The following is a 16,658-nucleotide window of genomic DNA, read 5'->3' as shown; positions in this document are numbered from 1 at the left end:
CAACCAATATGCAATTAGAATCTTTCCTTATTCATTCACCATAAGAACACATCATTTTTAGGCCACAGAAAGCCTAAAACATCCAGAGCCTATTACATAAGTCTGACCCTATATATATATATATGTGTATTTGGGACTGACAAAACAAGTGGACAGATTAGAGACAAATACAAATAAAGAGTATTTGAGTGGGAAACAGGAAGAGAAAACAGGTTTCTAATTCCCAGTAGAGAAGTTATTTTCTCCAGGCTCTACTGAAGCCAATGTGATTCCAGTGTTGGTCCCACTAACCCATCACATATACAAATCTTTCTCAAGGAATCAACAAGAAGAGATGATGAGTAAGATTTCAGTTCCAGAGTCCCTGGCAGGCACGTAAGAAAACTCCTCTAACAATCTAATACCCCTTTTATTTTTTTGTAGGTGAAGTGACTATACTTTAGCCCTAGATAGTGAAAGTCAGTTGAAGAGAATCCTATCAGCAGAAAAACTGCAAACTTAGAAGCTACAACGGCCAATACCCCACACCTTGCCACTACCCCACTCCAGACGGTCGCTATTCAGTGTGTTATTCATTCTGCATAGTTACTCCACTTCTTGCAGAGTTATTCTTCCACTCATCTTTAACCTGCAGCTTGTATCAACTATCAAAAAGTGGAGAAAAAATGTGGTGCACTTTGTGCAAATAAATAGAAGCTATGAACGACACGCATTAATGCCATTTTTTTAGCAGAGCAAGAGAGATCATAGAAGCTGCAGTAACAAGGCTATTTTTTTTTTTTAACTACTTCTACTGGTTTCCTCTTCTTCCCAGAAAATGGCACTCAGGCAGGAATAACTAAATTCTGAAAGCACCACGTGGAAGAAGAAAAAAAATAAAATAAATCAATCAACTAATTGCAAACCATTAGTGGCCTAAACTGTTCCAATTTCTCTGTTCCTTTGTCCTGCTCTCCCACGCTGCTAAGGGATACTGCATCTTTGATTCAGTTCCTACCGTACAACCAGACAAGCTACACACAGTTTGGAAGGCCCTATGCAGTCGTCATGACAGAAGGCTCCGCAGCCTTTGCACACGATCATGGCTTTCAGCCTGCACGAGCACTTCAGTTCCAGTTCATCGGCGTTGCTACTGTCAGCAAATTTCTGAACCGGGATCGGGGCGTTCTGGTTAGACAGGCCTGTGGCAGTGTTCGAGCCACTTCCTAAAATCCCAATCGATTTCTCAATTGCAGATGCTGCCCTTTTGAAGCTTGTGCTACCAAAGTGTATTGTTGGATAATTTCCACAGAGCTGCTGTTGCTGCTGCTGCTGCTGCTGCGGGTGCTGCGTCTGTATTTTCTGAGCAGCAAGTTGGGTAAAAGGCTTCTGTGGCTCAGCAAGTAAATAGGAAGAGAAATCTGCATTTTTTAACGCAAACGCTTTTAACTGTTCTTTCACTTCGTTCTGATCATAGGAAGCTTGTTTCATGCCCAGTTCGCAGCTGCTGCTTAAACCTTCCTCAAAAGAAACAGGTTCAGATTTTATATTGCTACAGATGCTTGCTGGCTGAGGCCAACTCAGTCTTTTAGTGGTTTCCATAGTAACTGTCGGTTGTTTTTGATCAGAGGGGACTTCTGCATTTGGGTGAGGAGGGGGGGGAGGTGGCAGAGGAGGAGGGGGAGGAGGGGGATGCACTAACGTTTTACTCTGCAGAGTCTGAGAGGCACTGGCAATGTCATCACCTTCCTTAATTTGAATATTAGGGGAAAACACACTTCCTAGCCTCAGCTGGTGAGCTGCTGTAGAAATACTCACATCTCCCAAGCCCTTCTGTTCCAGGTGTCTGCTAAAAGCAAACGCGTTGCAGCCAGGTGGGCCTTTTGAAGTAGTTTGCAACAAAGCTGCCGTAGGAATGGGGCCTCTCGCAGCCATGGACATTTGGTAAAAATGCTGTCTATGTGAGGTACTAGCTTCTGCATGAAAGCTGCCATTTTTATCAATGTGAAATAAGCTCTGCTGGAAACTGCACGAAGGCAACGGCCTCTTCTGCTGCTTGATCTCTGGGCTGTGAGCGATTCGGCTCTGAATGGCGTGTTTGTTCAGCCACTCCTGCTTAAATGGCTGACCATGCCCCAGCTGATTCATGCTGGAACTAATTCCACAAGGAGCCACTTTAACATCTGTGTCCATTGACACCTTCCCAGGCTCACATTTAATTTGAGCATGCTCCCCTACAGTCCTTGCCATCCGCTTTTTCGGATGGTTTTCACGCTTTCTGATTTGTAGCGGGGCTACGCTGCCTGCTGTAAATCCTTTACCATCTGGATTAGGAGAGTTGGAAGGATGTTCAACAATATTTCTCTCGGACACTGCTGTTTTACATACTGAGGTAGTTTGCAAAGGCAAGGGAAGCCTGTTAATTTCTAGTTTGGCTCCTGATCTGGGCTGCGGCAGCACTTTCTCTAAAGGCAGATTGCCTTGCAGTAACTGTGTCACTAAAGGATTGTTGGCCTCCACTGACGACAAGCGACAGCTCGAGCCCCCGGCACTGGTAACTCTCTTTAGGCTTTCTGTTGTCAGGGACAGGGAGTCTTCCATGGAGTCCGCAATGGATGTCTTGGAGGTCTGCGGCGGCTGCGCACTCGTGGCTATTTCTGCAGTCTGCGCAGGCATTTCAGGTCCTGTAAAATCCTCGGTGTCCATCCTGAAGCACTTGTCAGACTCATTAGTTTCTGATTTAACGGGAACGGCAATGCTCGTCAAAAGACTCCTGGATTGCAGTTCTGACATTTGCGTGTAACTGGAAGGTTCGGTTTTGACATTTTTTAAGCAGTTTTGCTCTGTGTATTCCTTATGCTTACCGGAATTCAGATGGCTGACCACCGGCTGGTCTGTACTCATTGCCTCTTCATCGTGCCAACAAATTCTATTGTTAGTGTTATACTGATTGGCACAGGCAGCATCTGCTTCATTTTTAAATGCTGAAGGACCTCTTAATTGCTCAGCAAAACCTTGGCTGGGAGTAACCACCTCAATTAATTTATCTTGAGGAGCAAGAGGCACTTCTCGAAGACTTGAACAACCTGCCTGCAAGTTCTTGCTGTCTTGCTTTGCTGTAACGGTGATAAAGCTGGAATTGTGCTCAAGGCTTTCATTAGAGACCACTTCAGGCCTGCTGATGACAGACACCTGAGGACAGGCTATACTTTGTAAGGCAGCTTCTGTCCGTACAGGTCTGCTCTGCAGGTCAATGCTGTTCTCCGTATTTTCAATAGAAGAAGAAAGAGACAGACTGGAATTCAGATTTGTAGTGTGGTCAACAATGACTTTGCAAGGTATGGACCTATTCATGACAGTTTGTGTAAAGCTCACCGGCTGAGATTTACCAGAGAGATCCATTCGGTTTCGTGCTCCAGAGCTTTTTTCTAAGAGATCAGCATTTAATTTAGTAGCATTATCATAAGAGCTTATTGTCACCATGTTACTAGTAAACATTGAAATGGGTGGCCTTGCAACAGAATCTGCTACTGCAAGGGCCTCACCGCAACTTAAAGCTGACCTAACGGTAGTGTGAATGGAGACAGTGCTTTGCTCGTTACACCCAGTTATGGCTATCTTATCAGAAGAAAATCTGTTGGTAGTCCCCACTGGGGGAATCAGTACAGAACTACCAGAGAGATGATTTGGCAAATTATTTGCAATAGATGAAACTGGCACAGTGGCATAATGACTGGAGACTGCGTTATTCGCATTGCTACTTGGTATCGGCAACCTTTTGTCATCCATGGCATTCGGTAAGACCGTATTGTCTATGGAGACTGGTACATTACTGTTATCAATACATTTTGGTCCAACGGTTATGCATGGAGTATCAGCCCCTTGGATGGTTTTCAGCATATTTATATTACAAGCTGAAACTGCTGTGTTTGCACTGTCAACAGACATTAAAACAGAGGATTTATCAACAGAACTTGCAAAAGAAAGTTCTTTAATTGCTCCAGACATAGCAGTGCTGCAAACAGACACAGAGACTGAACTTTTATTATAAAGCACTGGCACACTGTTACTTTCAGTAGAGGTAGATGAAATAATTTTCTCACACAATTGTGGCATAGGTATATTTTCATCAGAACTGTGCACAGATATCTCAGTAGCAGTTTCTGGTAAAGTAGCTGTGTTCAGTGGCTGTTGCAATAAAGTGGTAGTCTCACGGTGATGAGCAGACTTGTTGCTAGGGGACCTGCAGTTAGGATTAACTATAATGACACCAGTAGAACCTTCAATCTTTGTGTCAGTAGAAGTTGGTATCTCCAGAGATGAGGTACTTTCCTTTGAGCTGAACTGAGACTTTGATTCTTTATTAGTCTGGAGTAAATGAGCTCTGGCTTGATGCTTTGCAAATAGTTTGGCCTTTGTTTGCTCCTTGATGTGTGCCAGTGTTCTTGTCTTCCCACCTTCACATGGGGTCCCCATTGCTCCAGAGACAATGCTTGCAGCTGCTGCCACGGCTGCTGCAGCTGCAGCTTCTCTTTGGGCTCTTGCTTGTTGAGCTCTTGCTTTGATATCTGCAAGAGTTCTAGCCCCAGTGTTTCTCCCACTGCTGACCGAGGTACTTGGGGAAACTCGAGGTTCTGGTTTAGAAACAGGTTGGCTCTTGATGATGAAAGGTGGTCCAATTTTTGAAAGCTGAATCTAAAGGAAAAAAAAAACCCAATAATTTTATTGAGATCACCAACTTGCTAAAATCACCAGCTATTCCTTAAAAGGGTCAGAGAAAGGTAATGAAGGGAATTGTTGTTCAGTGCAGCTGGACAGAAAAATGCTAAGAATTAATGATATTTATATTGCAATATTTTATCATTCTCCAGCATGAATAACTGACACCTGTATTAGCCTACTCACGTTGATCCTTCTGACAGGAAGAAAGAAAGATTGAACAGGATGACAACAGGATGCTTATCTGACACAATTTGTCAGACCTGTTTTATCTGCAGTGTATCTATCTGAGAAGGTCAACAAGCCTAGTGTAATGATACTGGAAAAGAGCCGACAATTAAGCACTTGCTGCAAATGTGTGAAAAAATAACGATCACGTAGTGCTTTTGCTCCTTGGTCTCCAATGACTAAGACACTAGGAACCACCTGTCTTTCCCTTATGTATCAGACAACAAATCTTGCCTTTAGATAGAATGTAGCAGTGTCTCCACTGAGCCTATTATTCATGTTATACCATACAGTGGTGTAAAAGTGAATCATCAAAGAATATGCCTTTCCCTTCCTCACTCTCAATTTTGAAAGACCTGCTTTAGTACATCCCTGGGATACCTCCTACACTACTGCACTTCAAAAATTATATCCTCAAACCTACAAACATTAAAAATGCAAATATTATAGTCTTAAATGCCTAAAACTTTAAGCAAAATAATAACCTGTAAAATCACTGGAATTTTAGTATGTTTCCAATTAGGCACAGGATTAGAGATTACCAGCCCTGGGACCACTTTATAACTCATATGCTCTCAGAATACCCAAAGGTTGGCGAAAAAAACATTCTGATTTCTTAAAAGGGACATACGTTTATGGGCTGTCCACAATAATAGGACTTAGTGGTTAATGCCGTGAACTCTATTCTGAAAGGGGCTGAGAAGAAAACTAGATAGGATTTGTAGAAAAAGTAGTCCTAAGGTATGACAGGAAGCGAGAGACATATAGCAGAACTATTTAGGACAACTGGGGTTGTTTTTCTTCTGTTGATAACAAAGGATAGGGGTTTGTTGGTGAGATGACCCAAGAGCCAAATATTTGTTACACAAAAAAAAAAAAAATAGAATTGATTGGCTCCTACACTACTGCACTTCAAAAATTATGTCCTCAAACCTACAAACATTAAAAATTATTTTTCGAAAAGCTTGCCAACTTTTCAGTTGCCAACTTCTCATTCACTGGCTGGAGGCTTCAGGGAGATTTAGTTGATAAGACTGTGCAAAACTGACAGCATCTGATTTTCCATAAGACATCCGTAGAAATCAATAGTAAGATGGTAATGTAATATATAACCGCTTATATAACCCTACAACTCTGTGCTGGTCTGGAGGGCTAGAATACTTCACTTTTTCTAGCAGTTAAATTTTTGGCTTATAAATAAACACTCACGCCTAATATTGTGAGGCTTTAACATTTACATGAACATATTTCAAAGACTATCACAAATTTGCAATTACTTCAAAACGTTTTGCTTTCTGTTTCAGTAGCAACTTTTTTCAGTTTCCACTTTGCATCACCAGAACTGCTAAAGCCCTAAGAGCTTGATTATTTTTATTTTTATAGTCATGACCTTTTTTTATTCCCCAGTGATCTATTTTCCTTTGTGCTTAGAGAATGATTAGAATTTATCAGGCTGGATAGAGACCTTCCAAATATGAAAGACTATCACTAAACTCAGAATGGGCTAACTTCCAATTGCATCACTGCTCATAAAAATAAATTAGTTGAAATATGCTGCTGCACTAGTGATTAAAACAGTTAGCCTATTTGCCCTCCTGGCCATATTAACAATGTTCAGTGATTGCAGCAGTTAAAAATAAATGCAGAAAAGGGCATTTCTGAATAATCAGGAACTAGTATTGCAGAGTCAATGGCTTAAGTTCAGCAAATTGGATCTAAAGCTTGGCTGATGTCACCATGTACAAAATTAAAAGGGTCAAAACGCTGAGCCTACATATAACTAAATATATAGATCCCTCTGTTAGGGAAAAAAAAAAAGCTTTCAACTGGAATTTACTTTCTTACACAGCAGAATGATACACATGGAAGTGTTTGTTTAGCTGGTGTATCCTTTCTACCTTTTAATTTGCTGTTAACAAAGATATTTACACATATATCAATTAGCCACTTCCCCATGATAACAAGCTCTCTGTTTTCAATTAATTCTACTTCAGCCTACCCCAAGCCCTGGGCTTGCAAAGGGATCTCCAACTATTCTGACTCTAGGTTCTCTTGCTGGATTAAGGCACTGGTTGTTTTTCTCAGTATTGGTTATGGTACCATTTATTATTCATGCTTGCTGGAGAAGTGATCTGCAGGAGAACAGGCAGATAATACAGTTGGGCAATTAGAAAAACAAGTAGCACTGTTTAAATGATGAGGAAGCTCTTCAACTAGATTAAGCCATAGATCCTGGAAAACTTTCCCTCCCACAAAAGCAATTTTGTAGCAAAGACCCTGACTGAACATCTATAGGTATATTTATATCAGAAGTAATTTGTCATGGTAGGAATGTCATAGTAAAGTGAAACCATCAGTACTAACACCCCTCACATATCCACAAAAAATACACCATGCACTGTGTCTGCAATGCAGTCAGTAGGAGGGAAATGATAAACCTTTTGTTTCCAAGTCAGCCTGTTTATTCATTACCTTACCTTAAGGGGTGGAACTCGGGGTTCTTCTCTGGGTGGCTGATCTTTATCAGATGGACTTGTTGATGAAGCACTACGGTTAGGCTGGTCATCATCTATTCTAGCTCTCTTCTCTTTGCAGATTCCAAAACTGTGCTGTTCTGCTGTCTTCCTCTTTGGAATCTCTGGGTCTCTGCTTTCATTCCTCACTTCAGGTGATTTTGTGGGTTCTAATGACTTGGAAGAATGTGAACTCTCTAGACGGCTTTGGGTGCTGCCCGTTAGCTTGTGAGATTTACTTCTGCACACTTCAGAGAATGTAGCTTTCTCTAGAGATGAGGTATATAGTTTATCATGTGGCTTTGATGGAAGCAATTCAATATTTTTGCCAACTGATCCTTCTGAGAAGATGGCTACCTCTGATGGCAAGAGTGTACCTTTCTTGTCACCTCTTTGCTGAACACTGTGATTTTTAATTTTCAACACCTCTGGAGGAGAGTGTTCTGGGATGGACGCAATGTAGGATTTCTCAATTTCAGAATGTGACTTACATGGCTGATGACTGAGGTTTTTGCTTTGGGGCTCTTCCAATACTGAAGTATCAGGTAAAATTGTTAGCGGGCCAACTTTCATATTTTCAGGGGCACTCTGCAGTTGCTTTGGCTGAACAACAAGATTCTCTTCTTGAACTACCTTAGGAATGGCAGAGCTTTCTTCTTTCAAAGTGGGAAGGGAGTCTTCCAACAAACATGGTGATTTCCTTTGTTGCAGAATAAGTCTTTCATTGCTTGGGGAATTAGAAACTGGAGATGTCTCTGATGGAAGAGGCAAACTATTTGCCGCAGATGCTTCAGAAGTTAGAAGAACAGAAGATACTGAAGATGTTTCTGATGTTAAAGGCAAATCGGACATTGGAGATGTTTCTGATGTTAAAGGTAAATTAGAAGCAGGTGATGCCTCTGATGTTAAAGGTAAATTTGACATCAGAGATGCTTCTGAAGTTACAGGTGAGGTGGACATTGGAGAGATTTCTGACATTAAAGGTGTGTGCAAGTTTTCATCACTGGCCTTTTGCTGAATATCACCTTCAATGTTTTCCGTACTGGACACTTCAGATGAGCAAGCTGTTTCAAGAGATGCTGGAGTACAGGGTTCCTCTGAAGTCGACTGAGTGTCTCCTCCAGGAGAGGCAATACAAACACATGGTCCTTCTGGACTTCCAGAGGAAAAGGAAGTTTCAGAAATACAAGCATTCTCAGACAACTGTTCCTCAGGGTCACTTTGAAGCTCCATATCCACTGCAACGCCTCCACCAGTGAACAAGGAGCCTTCCAGAGCAGCATTTTGCATTTCTGGTGCAATTAGCTCTTTTGCAGACTCAGAATCCTTCTCTGCTGTATCACTGACAGAGTTTGTGGATGAAGCTGATCGTGCTGGTGATACGCAATCCTCCAGCTGATCTATCACAACTGACATCTCCTCCTGAGGGCATTCAGACTTCAACTCCACTTTAATTTCAATGTGAGATACAGTATCAGTTACATCATTCATCATGACACAGGACTCAGTGCTGTCTGCAAGCTGTACTGCCTCTGTTTCTTCATTTGTGCCAGCTGGACTTACTGATTCCTCAGAAAACTCACGTTCTGTTTTATGGTTCTCCTCTTGGCATTCACAAATACTTGTCTCAACCTCTTCAGCAATCTCTTCCTGAATGATTGATTCTTCAGGTATCAGTATATCCTCTGAGTCTGTGGTTAGATCCTTGACAGGAACCTGTTCCATACTACAAAGAGATGGACAGTAATCTCTCTCTGGTAAAGGTGGAATTTTAGTGCCTTTCTCTTCTTGGTCCTCAAAGGTTGCTTGCTTAGAAGGACCAGGTGTGCCAGAAGACTCACACACAGAATTGCTTTCATCTTCATTACTGTTCTGCACCGCAGTGAGTTTCATTGATTCCCCTCTCGACATTCCCAATCTAAATAAAACCACACAAATTAAAAAGGTCTTTTCATCACAGACATGATAAAGGAATAGGATTCTCTTTCTCACCCACATCTTTTATTTGCAGAAATGACATATTTTCCAGTTTAAAACAGTGGTTTGGTTAAGTGGTGGCTGACTAATTTATCTATAGTTTTATATATTTTGGAAATCTAACTACCCAGATTTTCTTACCAGTGTTAACTTACATATTTTTTAAATAAGTAATCTATTATTAATTATTTAACTATTTGGCACTTCAATAAAATAAAAAAGCAAGCTACATAGATTCACCATTACTCATACTCTTATTTAAATTTGTGGCTTGCTTCTTTTTGTTTTAAATACCAGCACAATACTCCAATACTAATACAGCATGCATTGCAGAGGAAATACACAAATATATCTTGTTCCATCAGTAACGGTTCAAAAGGAAATCTCTTTTTTCCTCTGACACCTGCATTTAGGGTCAACACAGCCAGCAATATGGCTTAAATGCTACACTCTAAAGAAAAAGCTGCACCTAAAACTAATAAGGCAAAGCATGCGTTTCAGTTTTGTAAGTTGACAGTCATTTCAAATCTATGATGAAAATCAAAATAACTCTATTTCAGCCTCATCTTACAACTCAAGAGTCAATTATAAAGATTTCAGTTGACAGCTTGTGTATTTTTGCTCCATTCTTCCAGCAAACTAAATACTTCATTTAAGATAAAAGCTATTTCTAAATAAACAGATCTATGTATATACTATTTATTTGATTTCACTATAATTAAAAATAAGTTTAACATTCTTAAGGAGCTAAAAAGACATATTGATAATCTATGCATTCTTTATCAGGGATGAAGTGCACAGAAACGACTCCTACATGTAGTTCTCTTCTGAAGATTTTCTTACCTTTGGTCCTGAAAATATTAATTTTAAAAAGTTTACATCAAAGAATTAAAAAAACCCCACAACAAAACAAAACAAAAGCCAAAGGCTGAAAAAATGGTTATTTTAAAAAATGTATGCACTCTGACATCCTCATTTCCTCTACAGGTGTTCAGCATCTTAGTAAGTTTTTTCAGGCAGACTTCGAGCCTCAGCAACTCCATAAATGTAGAAAATACACAAAAGCTTGATTGGAGGCCTTAAAACAAATTTCGTGGTCTTAAGGATCTTCTAATCTAATTAACAGAAGTTTGATCTCTGTTCTCATTTTAATCATAAAACAAAGAATAATATGAAAATAAGTGAGCATAAAAGATACTCAGAAATTATGGAAGCAAGATAATTTGTCAATATGCAGCCAGAGGATACAAAGATCACAAAGGCCCATGTATATGGCAGTACAGAATAAACATGTAAAAACCAAAATCTGTGGTTGTGCATTTTAAAAATATTGAACAGATGTATTACAGTGATAGCTGTAAATGCAAAAAACGCACCCAACCAAACAACCAAAAAAAAAACCCGAATGAAAAAAATCCAGCCTGGAATTGGTACCCCAAAAAGCACTCTCAGGGTAATTATTAATATTGCATACTACTAGTCACCTAACATGCCCAAAGTCTCCCTATGCCATCATTATGCTGAGGAAGGATTCTCTAGAGAGGATTTCAGAGGTATTCTGAACAGCAAATTTACATTTCCCACATTGAATGCATTTCAGAAGGTGTGTCTTTCTTCTACATAGACTATATATTCCCTATATAGTCTAAGTTTAGGTTGCAAGTTTAGGTGAGTAAAGTTTAGTTTACCTAGGTTTAGGTGAGTAACCTCCCACCTCTAAAATTCCTTGTGTAAACAAGCAGAAGTTATCTTAGGAAAATGAGGAGGAGAAAGAAATCCATTGCATTACTGAAAACTGAATCAGTGGTCTATTTTCTCAAGCTCGCTTACATCACAAAAACATGTTGCCTGATCTTTATGGAATGAAAATCAGTAAAGGAATGAAGGACAGGATAAAGGTGAATGCATCTGCACAGACGCTACACAAAGACACACATTCTAGTAACATAGTGAAGGGGAAGAAATGTAAGAAAAATAAGATAACAGGATTATCTTACAGCAGAACGCGTACTGAATCTTAATCGGTCTTGCGCAGTATTGGAAATACTACTATCTTAAAGAAGACACCGCAGTGAAGAAAAAAGGCTTTCAATAGGAGAAGGCTCAAGATCAGCATGTTTAAGACAATCTCAGATTGCAAGATAAACAGCTAATCTGTCATCTTCCTTAGAGAAAAAGACACCCAAAGTTTGCAAAACAGCACAAAACCATGAGGACAGCAGTAAACTGCCATCAGTGAAAGTGCTAAGGATGGGATTCAACTGATAAAGTAAGGGCAGTCAGTCATCAAATAAAAAAAGCCCAAATAGCTACTCAAGGCTATATGGATGTTGATATTCTAGTGCTGTGATAAGTATCATGGGGTGGAGGAAGGTGGGGGGGAATTCATAAAGGATTAAATCAGCTATAAAATTTAGAGAAGGCCTACCCAAAATTAAAGCTTTGATCTACTGAGCTGGCAGTACTATCCTGACACATAACTCTCTCAAGAGTGGGAAAAGAAAGAATACATTGAGACAATAGAGTATAACCCTTGCAATCCTGGGGCAACAAGCCAGAAGAATGTGGATTTCTGGCAACATGCATTAGCTGATCCTAGATAAATGACTGCAGAATTAAGTTTTTGTTTTTTAAAGAAAATCAGAGAGCGGAAAAATGAACAAACCCATGAGGACTTGGAAAGAGAATGTAAATGGATGGAAGTAAACTACAACTGACAGTCCCATGATAAACAGCCTGTGTATAGATAAGAGCAAAGACAAGAAACACAATGTGTAGAGCCAACATGGAAGAAGCACTCTAAAGCCTTTGAATGCCATGAACTGGGAAGTCTGTAAAAATGTTTGCAAAGATTCTGCATCTATTAACGGTTCCTCTCGAAGTGTAAGGTGAAACTTGAATTTACTTATGGTATATGAAAAGATCAAATTAGCTGAAGTCAGAGCAAAAATACCACATTGACTAAAGTGAGCAAGTTAAACTGCAAGACAGATCCATTTTGCAGACAGTGCATGTGAGAAATAGCTCAGGAAGCTTTCAAAATCCGCTACTTCAGTCGAATCAACATAGCTGAAAATAGACAAAGCCCAATCATACTCAAAGCAAGTTTAAAAACCAAAGTGAAAAAAGGTGAGAGAACTTACACAAGGTGGAAACTAGAGCAAAAGCTACCATTTAGTCAGTAAATAATGAGAAAAAGTACTTAAATCTGGCCAAGCAGCAAAGAAGTACAATCTGCCTACGTAACAGCCAGGAAGACGAATGCAAGTGAAACCATGCAAGCTGGGGAAAGGCCAGGGGGGACCACATCCAAAACTGTAGTCAAAATGGAAATTATGTGCAATATGACATTTTGCATAACAATGCTGATGTCAGGAACCTATCAACCCAAATGACATGTATCGCTGCAGACTGAGAAATTATCTGCCAACCATTACGGTGTCCAGCATTGAGCCAGCACGGCAGGACTGCTGGCTCTGTAAAATCATGAGTATCGTTCTCTGTGCATGTGACAGTCATTTGTGACTGAGGAAAAGGCTTCAGCTAGAGTGAGTGAGTGCTCATGCTTTGCTGGCACTAAACTTCTAATTCTTGTGGAAGGCCCTGTGTGAATACCTTACATAGCCCTTTCCTTCATGAAAGGTTGTTAACCAACTCTTCTCTTGACACCCATAATGAAAAACCATTATGTTCCTTATCTAAAAACCTAATTAATATTTTTTGATACTAAAGGGATCAACATCTGGAGTACATTGAGGTCTCAAAGCTGTTAAGTAAGAAATTAAGCACTTGATGATAAGAAAGTCTCCCATATTAAGACCCTAGAATTTCCATTATGTGTAAACATAAGTGGTGTAGAAATAGTATTCTCACTGGGAGAAAGCATGTAGCAAGGATGTGCAAAATAAAATATTAAAACGGATCTGTCCATTTGCTGCCTTGTTTTCACTACATTTCCCAGTGGTCCAAGGCAGCGGATTGTGAGAAGTAGAATTGTTACTGCAGAAACACTTTAGCTAATGCCTTAATCTTTAAGTTAATCACTTATATGAAGAGTTCCCTGTGCCCCGGATTTCCTAAGTAAAAAACTTTTAAGAACAAAGCTAAGACATCTCATGTGATGATGGTTCCCATGGCACAGTTTTGTCTGCTGAGTATTATGCATAGATTCCACTAAAACTTACCTGAAAATAATAAAAAAATTAGTAACTTTAAAAGAATTCCTTTATGCTTCATAATAATGGATACTTTCAATACTTAATACTTTTAAAACCAGAGATGTAATTCTAAGTATTGATGGATTAACTTTTAAAAGCAATTTTTAAAAGGAAGATTCTTGAATCTTAAAAAGATGTGACTTTCCTTAGATTTTGAATTAAAAAAAAGAAAGAATATAAGAAGTGAATCTTCAGCTGCTGCAGAATGCTATCTCCTTATCGTCATCAATGAAATTGTGCTGACTCGTCCCATTTGTGCACCTGGAGTGATACTATTTCATTCATTTTAGTCAAGGGCATTTATATATTCTTTGCATTTCACTTATAAAATTAGACTAGTCATTGCCACTTGCATTTGTCTCTAGCCAATATTTCTTCTATGTTATATATTCTAGTCCAGCAAAGGGCCATCTCAGTCAAACAACAAAAAATACTACTTGATTTTTGAAACTTTGCAACTAGCTTAGAAAAATAAAATCAATGAAAACATACTACAAAAATATCTCTGTTGGTCTTCTAGTCTGTAGAAGCTGTATCTATATTTTGCAGGAGGGAAGAATTGCCCTAATGCTATCTTTTAAAAGATAATCAGAAAATACTCACATGCTTGGGCCTTGTGTCTTAAGCTCTCCTTGGAATGATTTTTTTATGGATGAGTTATGAACCTTCACAAATGCAATTGTAATGCAAGTGCAGACAGACCACTATAATTCTACCCACAACTTTTTATGTTGGGGAATGACTGCCTTTGATAACTGCTTTATTAAGTTTTACAGCATATGACTGTGCTCTGTGAAGCAGAGAATTATATTTTCATTTCCTCCTAAAAATAAGATTTTAAAAATGCTTTTATTTGCTTCAATACTTACTTTTCACCATAAAACCTTTCAAAGAATTTTTCTTTCCAAGGTTCTGTTTTCTTTTCCTTTTCAATCTCTTGTCTGATGCGCAACTGCATTTCTGGTGTAAACTCTCCTAAAAAACAAATACTAATATATTGAATAAAAGTTGTCAAGGATTAGCTTAATATGGGTAATTATAAATTACAGATACAAAGATGACACCTGGTGATTTCTTTTACAGTCATCCAACAACTCCAAATGAAAATAATGAAAAAGAAGAGTGAGTGTGAGATTTAATTTACCATATAACATCAGCATTTCAAAAGTATATTGGTGGGATTTGGTTGCATGCATTTATGTTTGCAAGGCTCGCAGTGATGAAAATGCTTGGGCTTTTTTTGAACTGTCAAAACAAGCTGCCACAGCAAGCTGTAAAAATGTACACTAAATTCAAAATGGAATCAGCAATTTTTCTTTTGCTGGATTACTGGTGTACTACACTTTCTATTCTAAAAGTATTTCTTACATGTAGAAACAGAGACATTCTTCATAAAAACAATTAACCTTTGGTAAATCTGGGAGCAAGTAGGGAGTTACCTTCTGCCAATCGCTGTTTCCACCCTTGTGCTGCATATGCGAAGAATTCATTATTTAGAGCAGAACTACTGAGGCGCAAAACTCCATCACTTCCCATCTAGAAAAAAAGCCGATGGTAGCAGAAGACAGTGTCAGAAACAGCGTCAGCTAAGATTACATAAATCCAGAGTTCCAATTAAGGGAAACAGGGAGGGATAGGGAGTGGGAATAACAGAAAATTACCTACTACTACTAAACCAGCATTTTCATTATAGTCTTTACTGTAAAGGCAAGTGGGCTAATCCAGCACCACTGTGCTCTCTTCAGTCATCAGTATTACTGACGATAACTCAGTTTACAACTGATTGATATGTTTTAATCACAGCCCTCTATCTTGAGACTACGTCTAGAGCTATTGTGTACAATCAAAAATTAAGATCATTATTGTACTTAGGCATCTGCCTGGAATATGGTACAAAACAAATTAATTAAAGGTAATGAAGACAGTAAATTTGCTCTTTCTAAATAAATCCAACACTCATGTTAGCTAATATGCTGTACTGGCAGAAGAGTGGATGACAGGTAACCTTAATGAAATAACTGGTGTAAACTTAGCACTAAAACTAAAAATAGCTATACACATAATTTTATAGGCATCAACAGCAAAAACTGAGGGAGAACATTATAATTATTTTTACTTTCTACATCTGTCAAACATTCAATGATAAAACACCATTAAGAGTATTAATCACAATAGTTTCTGCAATAACTTTCAAAAGCAATCCAACTACTGAGCTTTCTTTTACCATAAAACTTAATGCTTATTTTCAGGTTGGAAGGATATGTCTGACTATTGAAGAAATTCTAATAACTGAAAAAAAGTAATTACATAAAACAAACTAGCACTGGCTATCACCTCTAGCATAATAAATAAACAGACAATAAAAACAAACTAGCAAATAAAGAGAGAAAAATAGGGAACAGCAGAAGAGGTAATGTTACTAGAACAAACACTCTCACTATTTTACGTCCTTTAAGGTAACTAAGAAATAAATGTTTGACAACACCATTTGTGATCTTGCAGTAAAAACCAGCACATTTCCCAGCACATTAACACACGTTTTAGCTACATAATATCCCCTGATTCTCAGTGCTTGTTTCAAACCGGAGCTAGAAAGAAGCAGATGCGTCAGAAACATTAAATGATATTTAGCTGCATCTTCCTTGCTGAGCTCTATATTTCACTGATAATACTGGCCCTACTTTCAGAACAGCCTTTGCTAATTTACTGATTGCCTACCTGACACCCTGTCCCACAATAATCTCATAGGAGTAAACCATAAAGATGTGAAGTAGTAAAAAGAGAAATAGAGTGATAAGCATGGACTCTGAAAAACAGGCAGTGCTAAAGGCATTTGATTACAGCATGAAAACAGTATGTGCATGGTACCAGGGTCCCTCAGCAGGATATGAACCTACGGTGCTGCTGCCTGTGATTTCCTGCTATATGGCATTGTTTTGCCAATATGGCATTGGATCTGCATTCAAGCAGGGTGGATACATAATGCTTCTATGCTTCTCATGATGTGCGTTGTGGAACACAGGCA

General features: G+C 38.9%; 1 protein-coding gene across 1 annotated transcript; it reads right to left on the bottom strand.

Moving 5' to 3' along the window:
• Nucleotides 1-993: 993 nt before the first annotated feature.
• ASXL3 (additional sex combs like transcriptional regulator 3) lies at nt 994-15,169 on the bottom strand (the record flags this gene model as incomplete). The annotated part of the gene is made up of 4 exons (XM_009881107.1): nt 994-4,674; nt 7,404-9,357; nt 14,503-14,608; nt 15,073-15,169. Coding segments are annotated over 4 exons (5,838 nt in total), but the record flags the coding sequence as incomplete, so codon positions are not given.
• Nucleotides 15,170-16,658: the final 1,489 nt, after the last annotated feature.

This window comes from Charadrius vociferus, unplaced genomic scaffold, assembly GCF_000708025.1.
Source record: "Charadrius vociferus isolate BGI_N301 unplaced genomic scaffold, ASM70802v2 scaffold23, whole genome shotgun sequence".
Classification (NCBI taxonomy): Eukaryota; Metazoa; Chordata; class Aves; order Charadriiformes; family Charadriidae; genus Charadrius; species Charadrius vociferus.
This window is presented reverse-complemented; position numbering and strand designations above follow the sequence as displayed.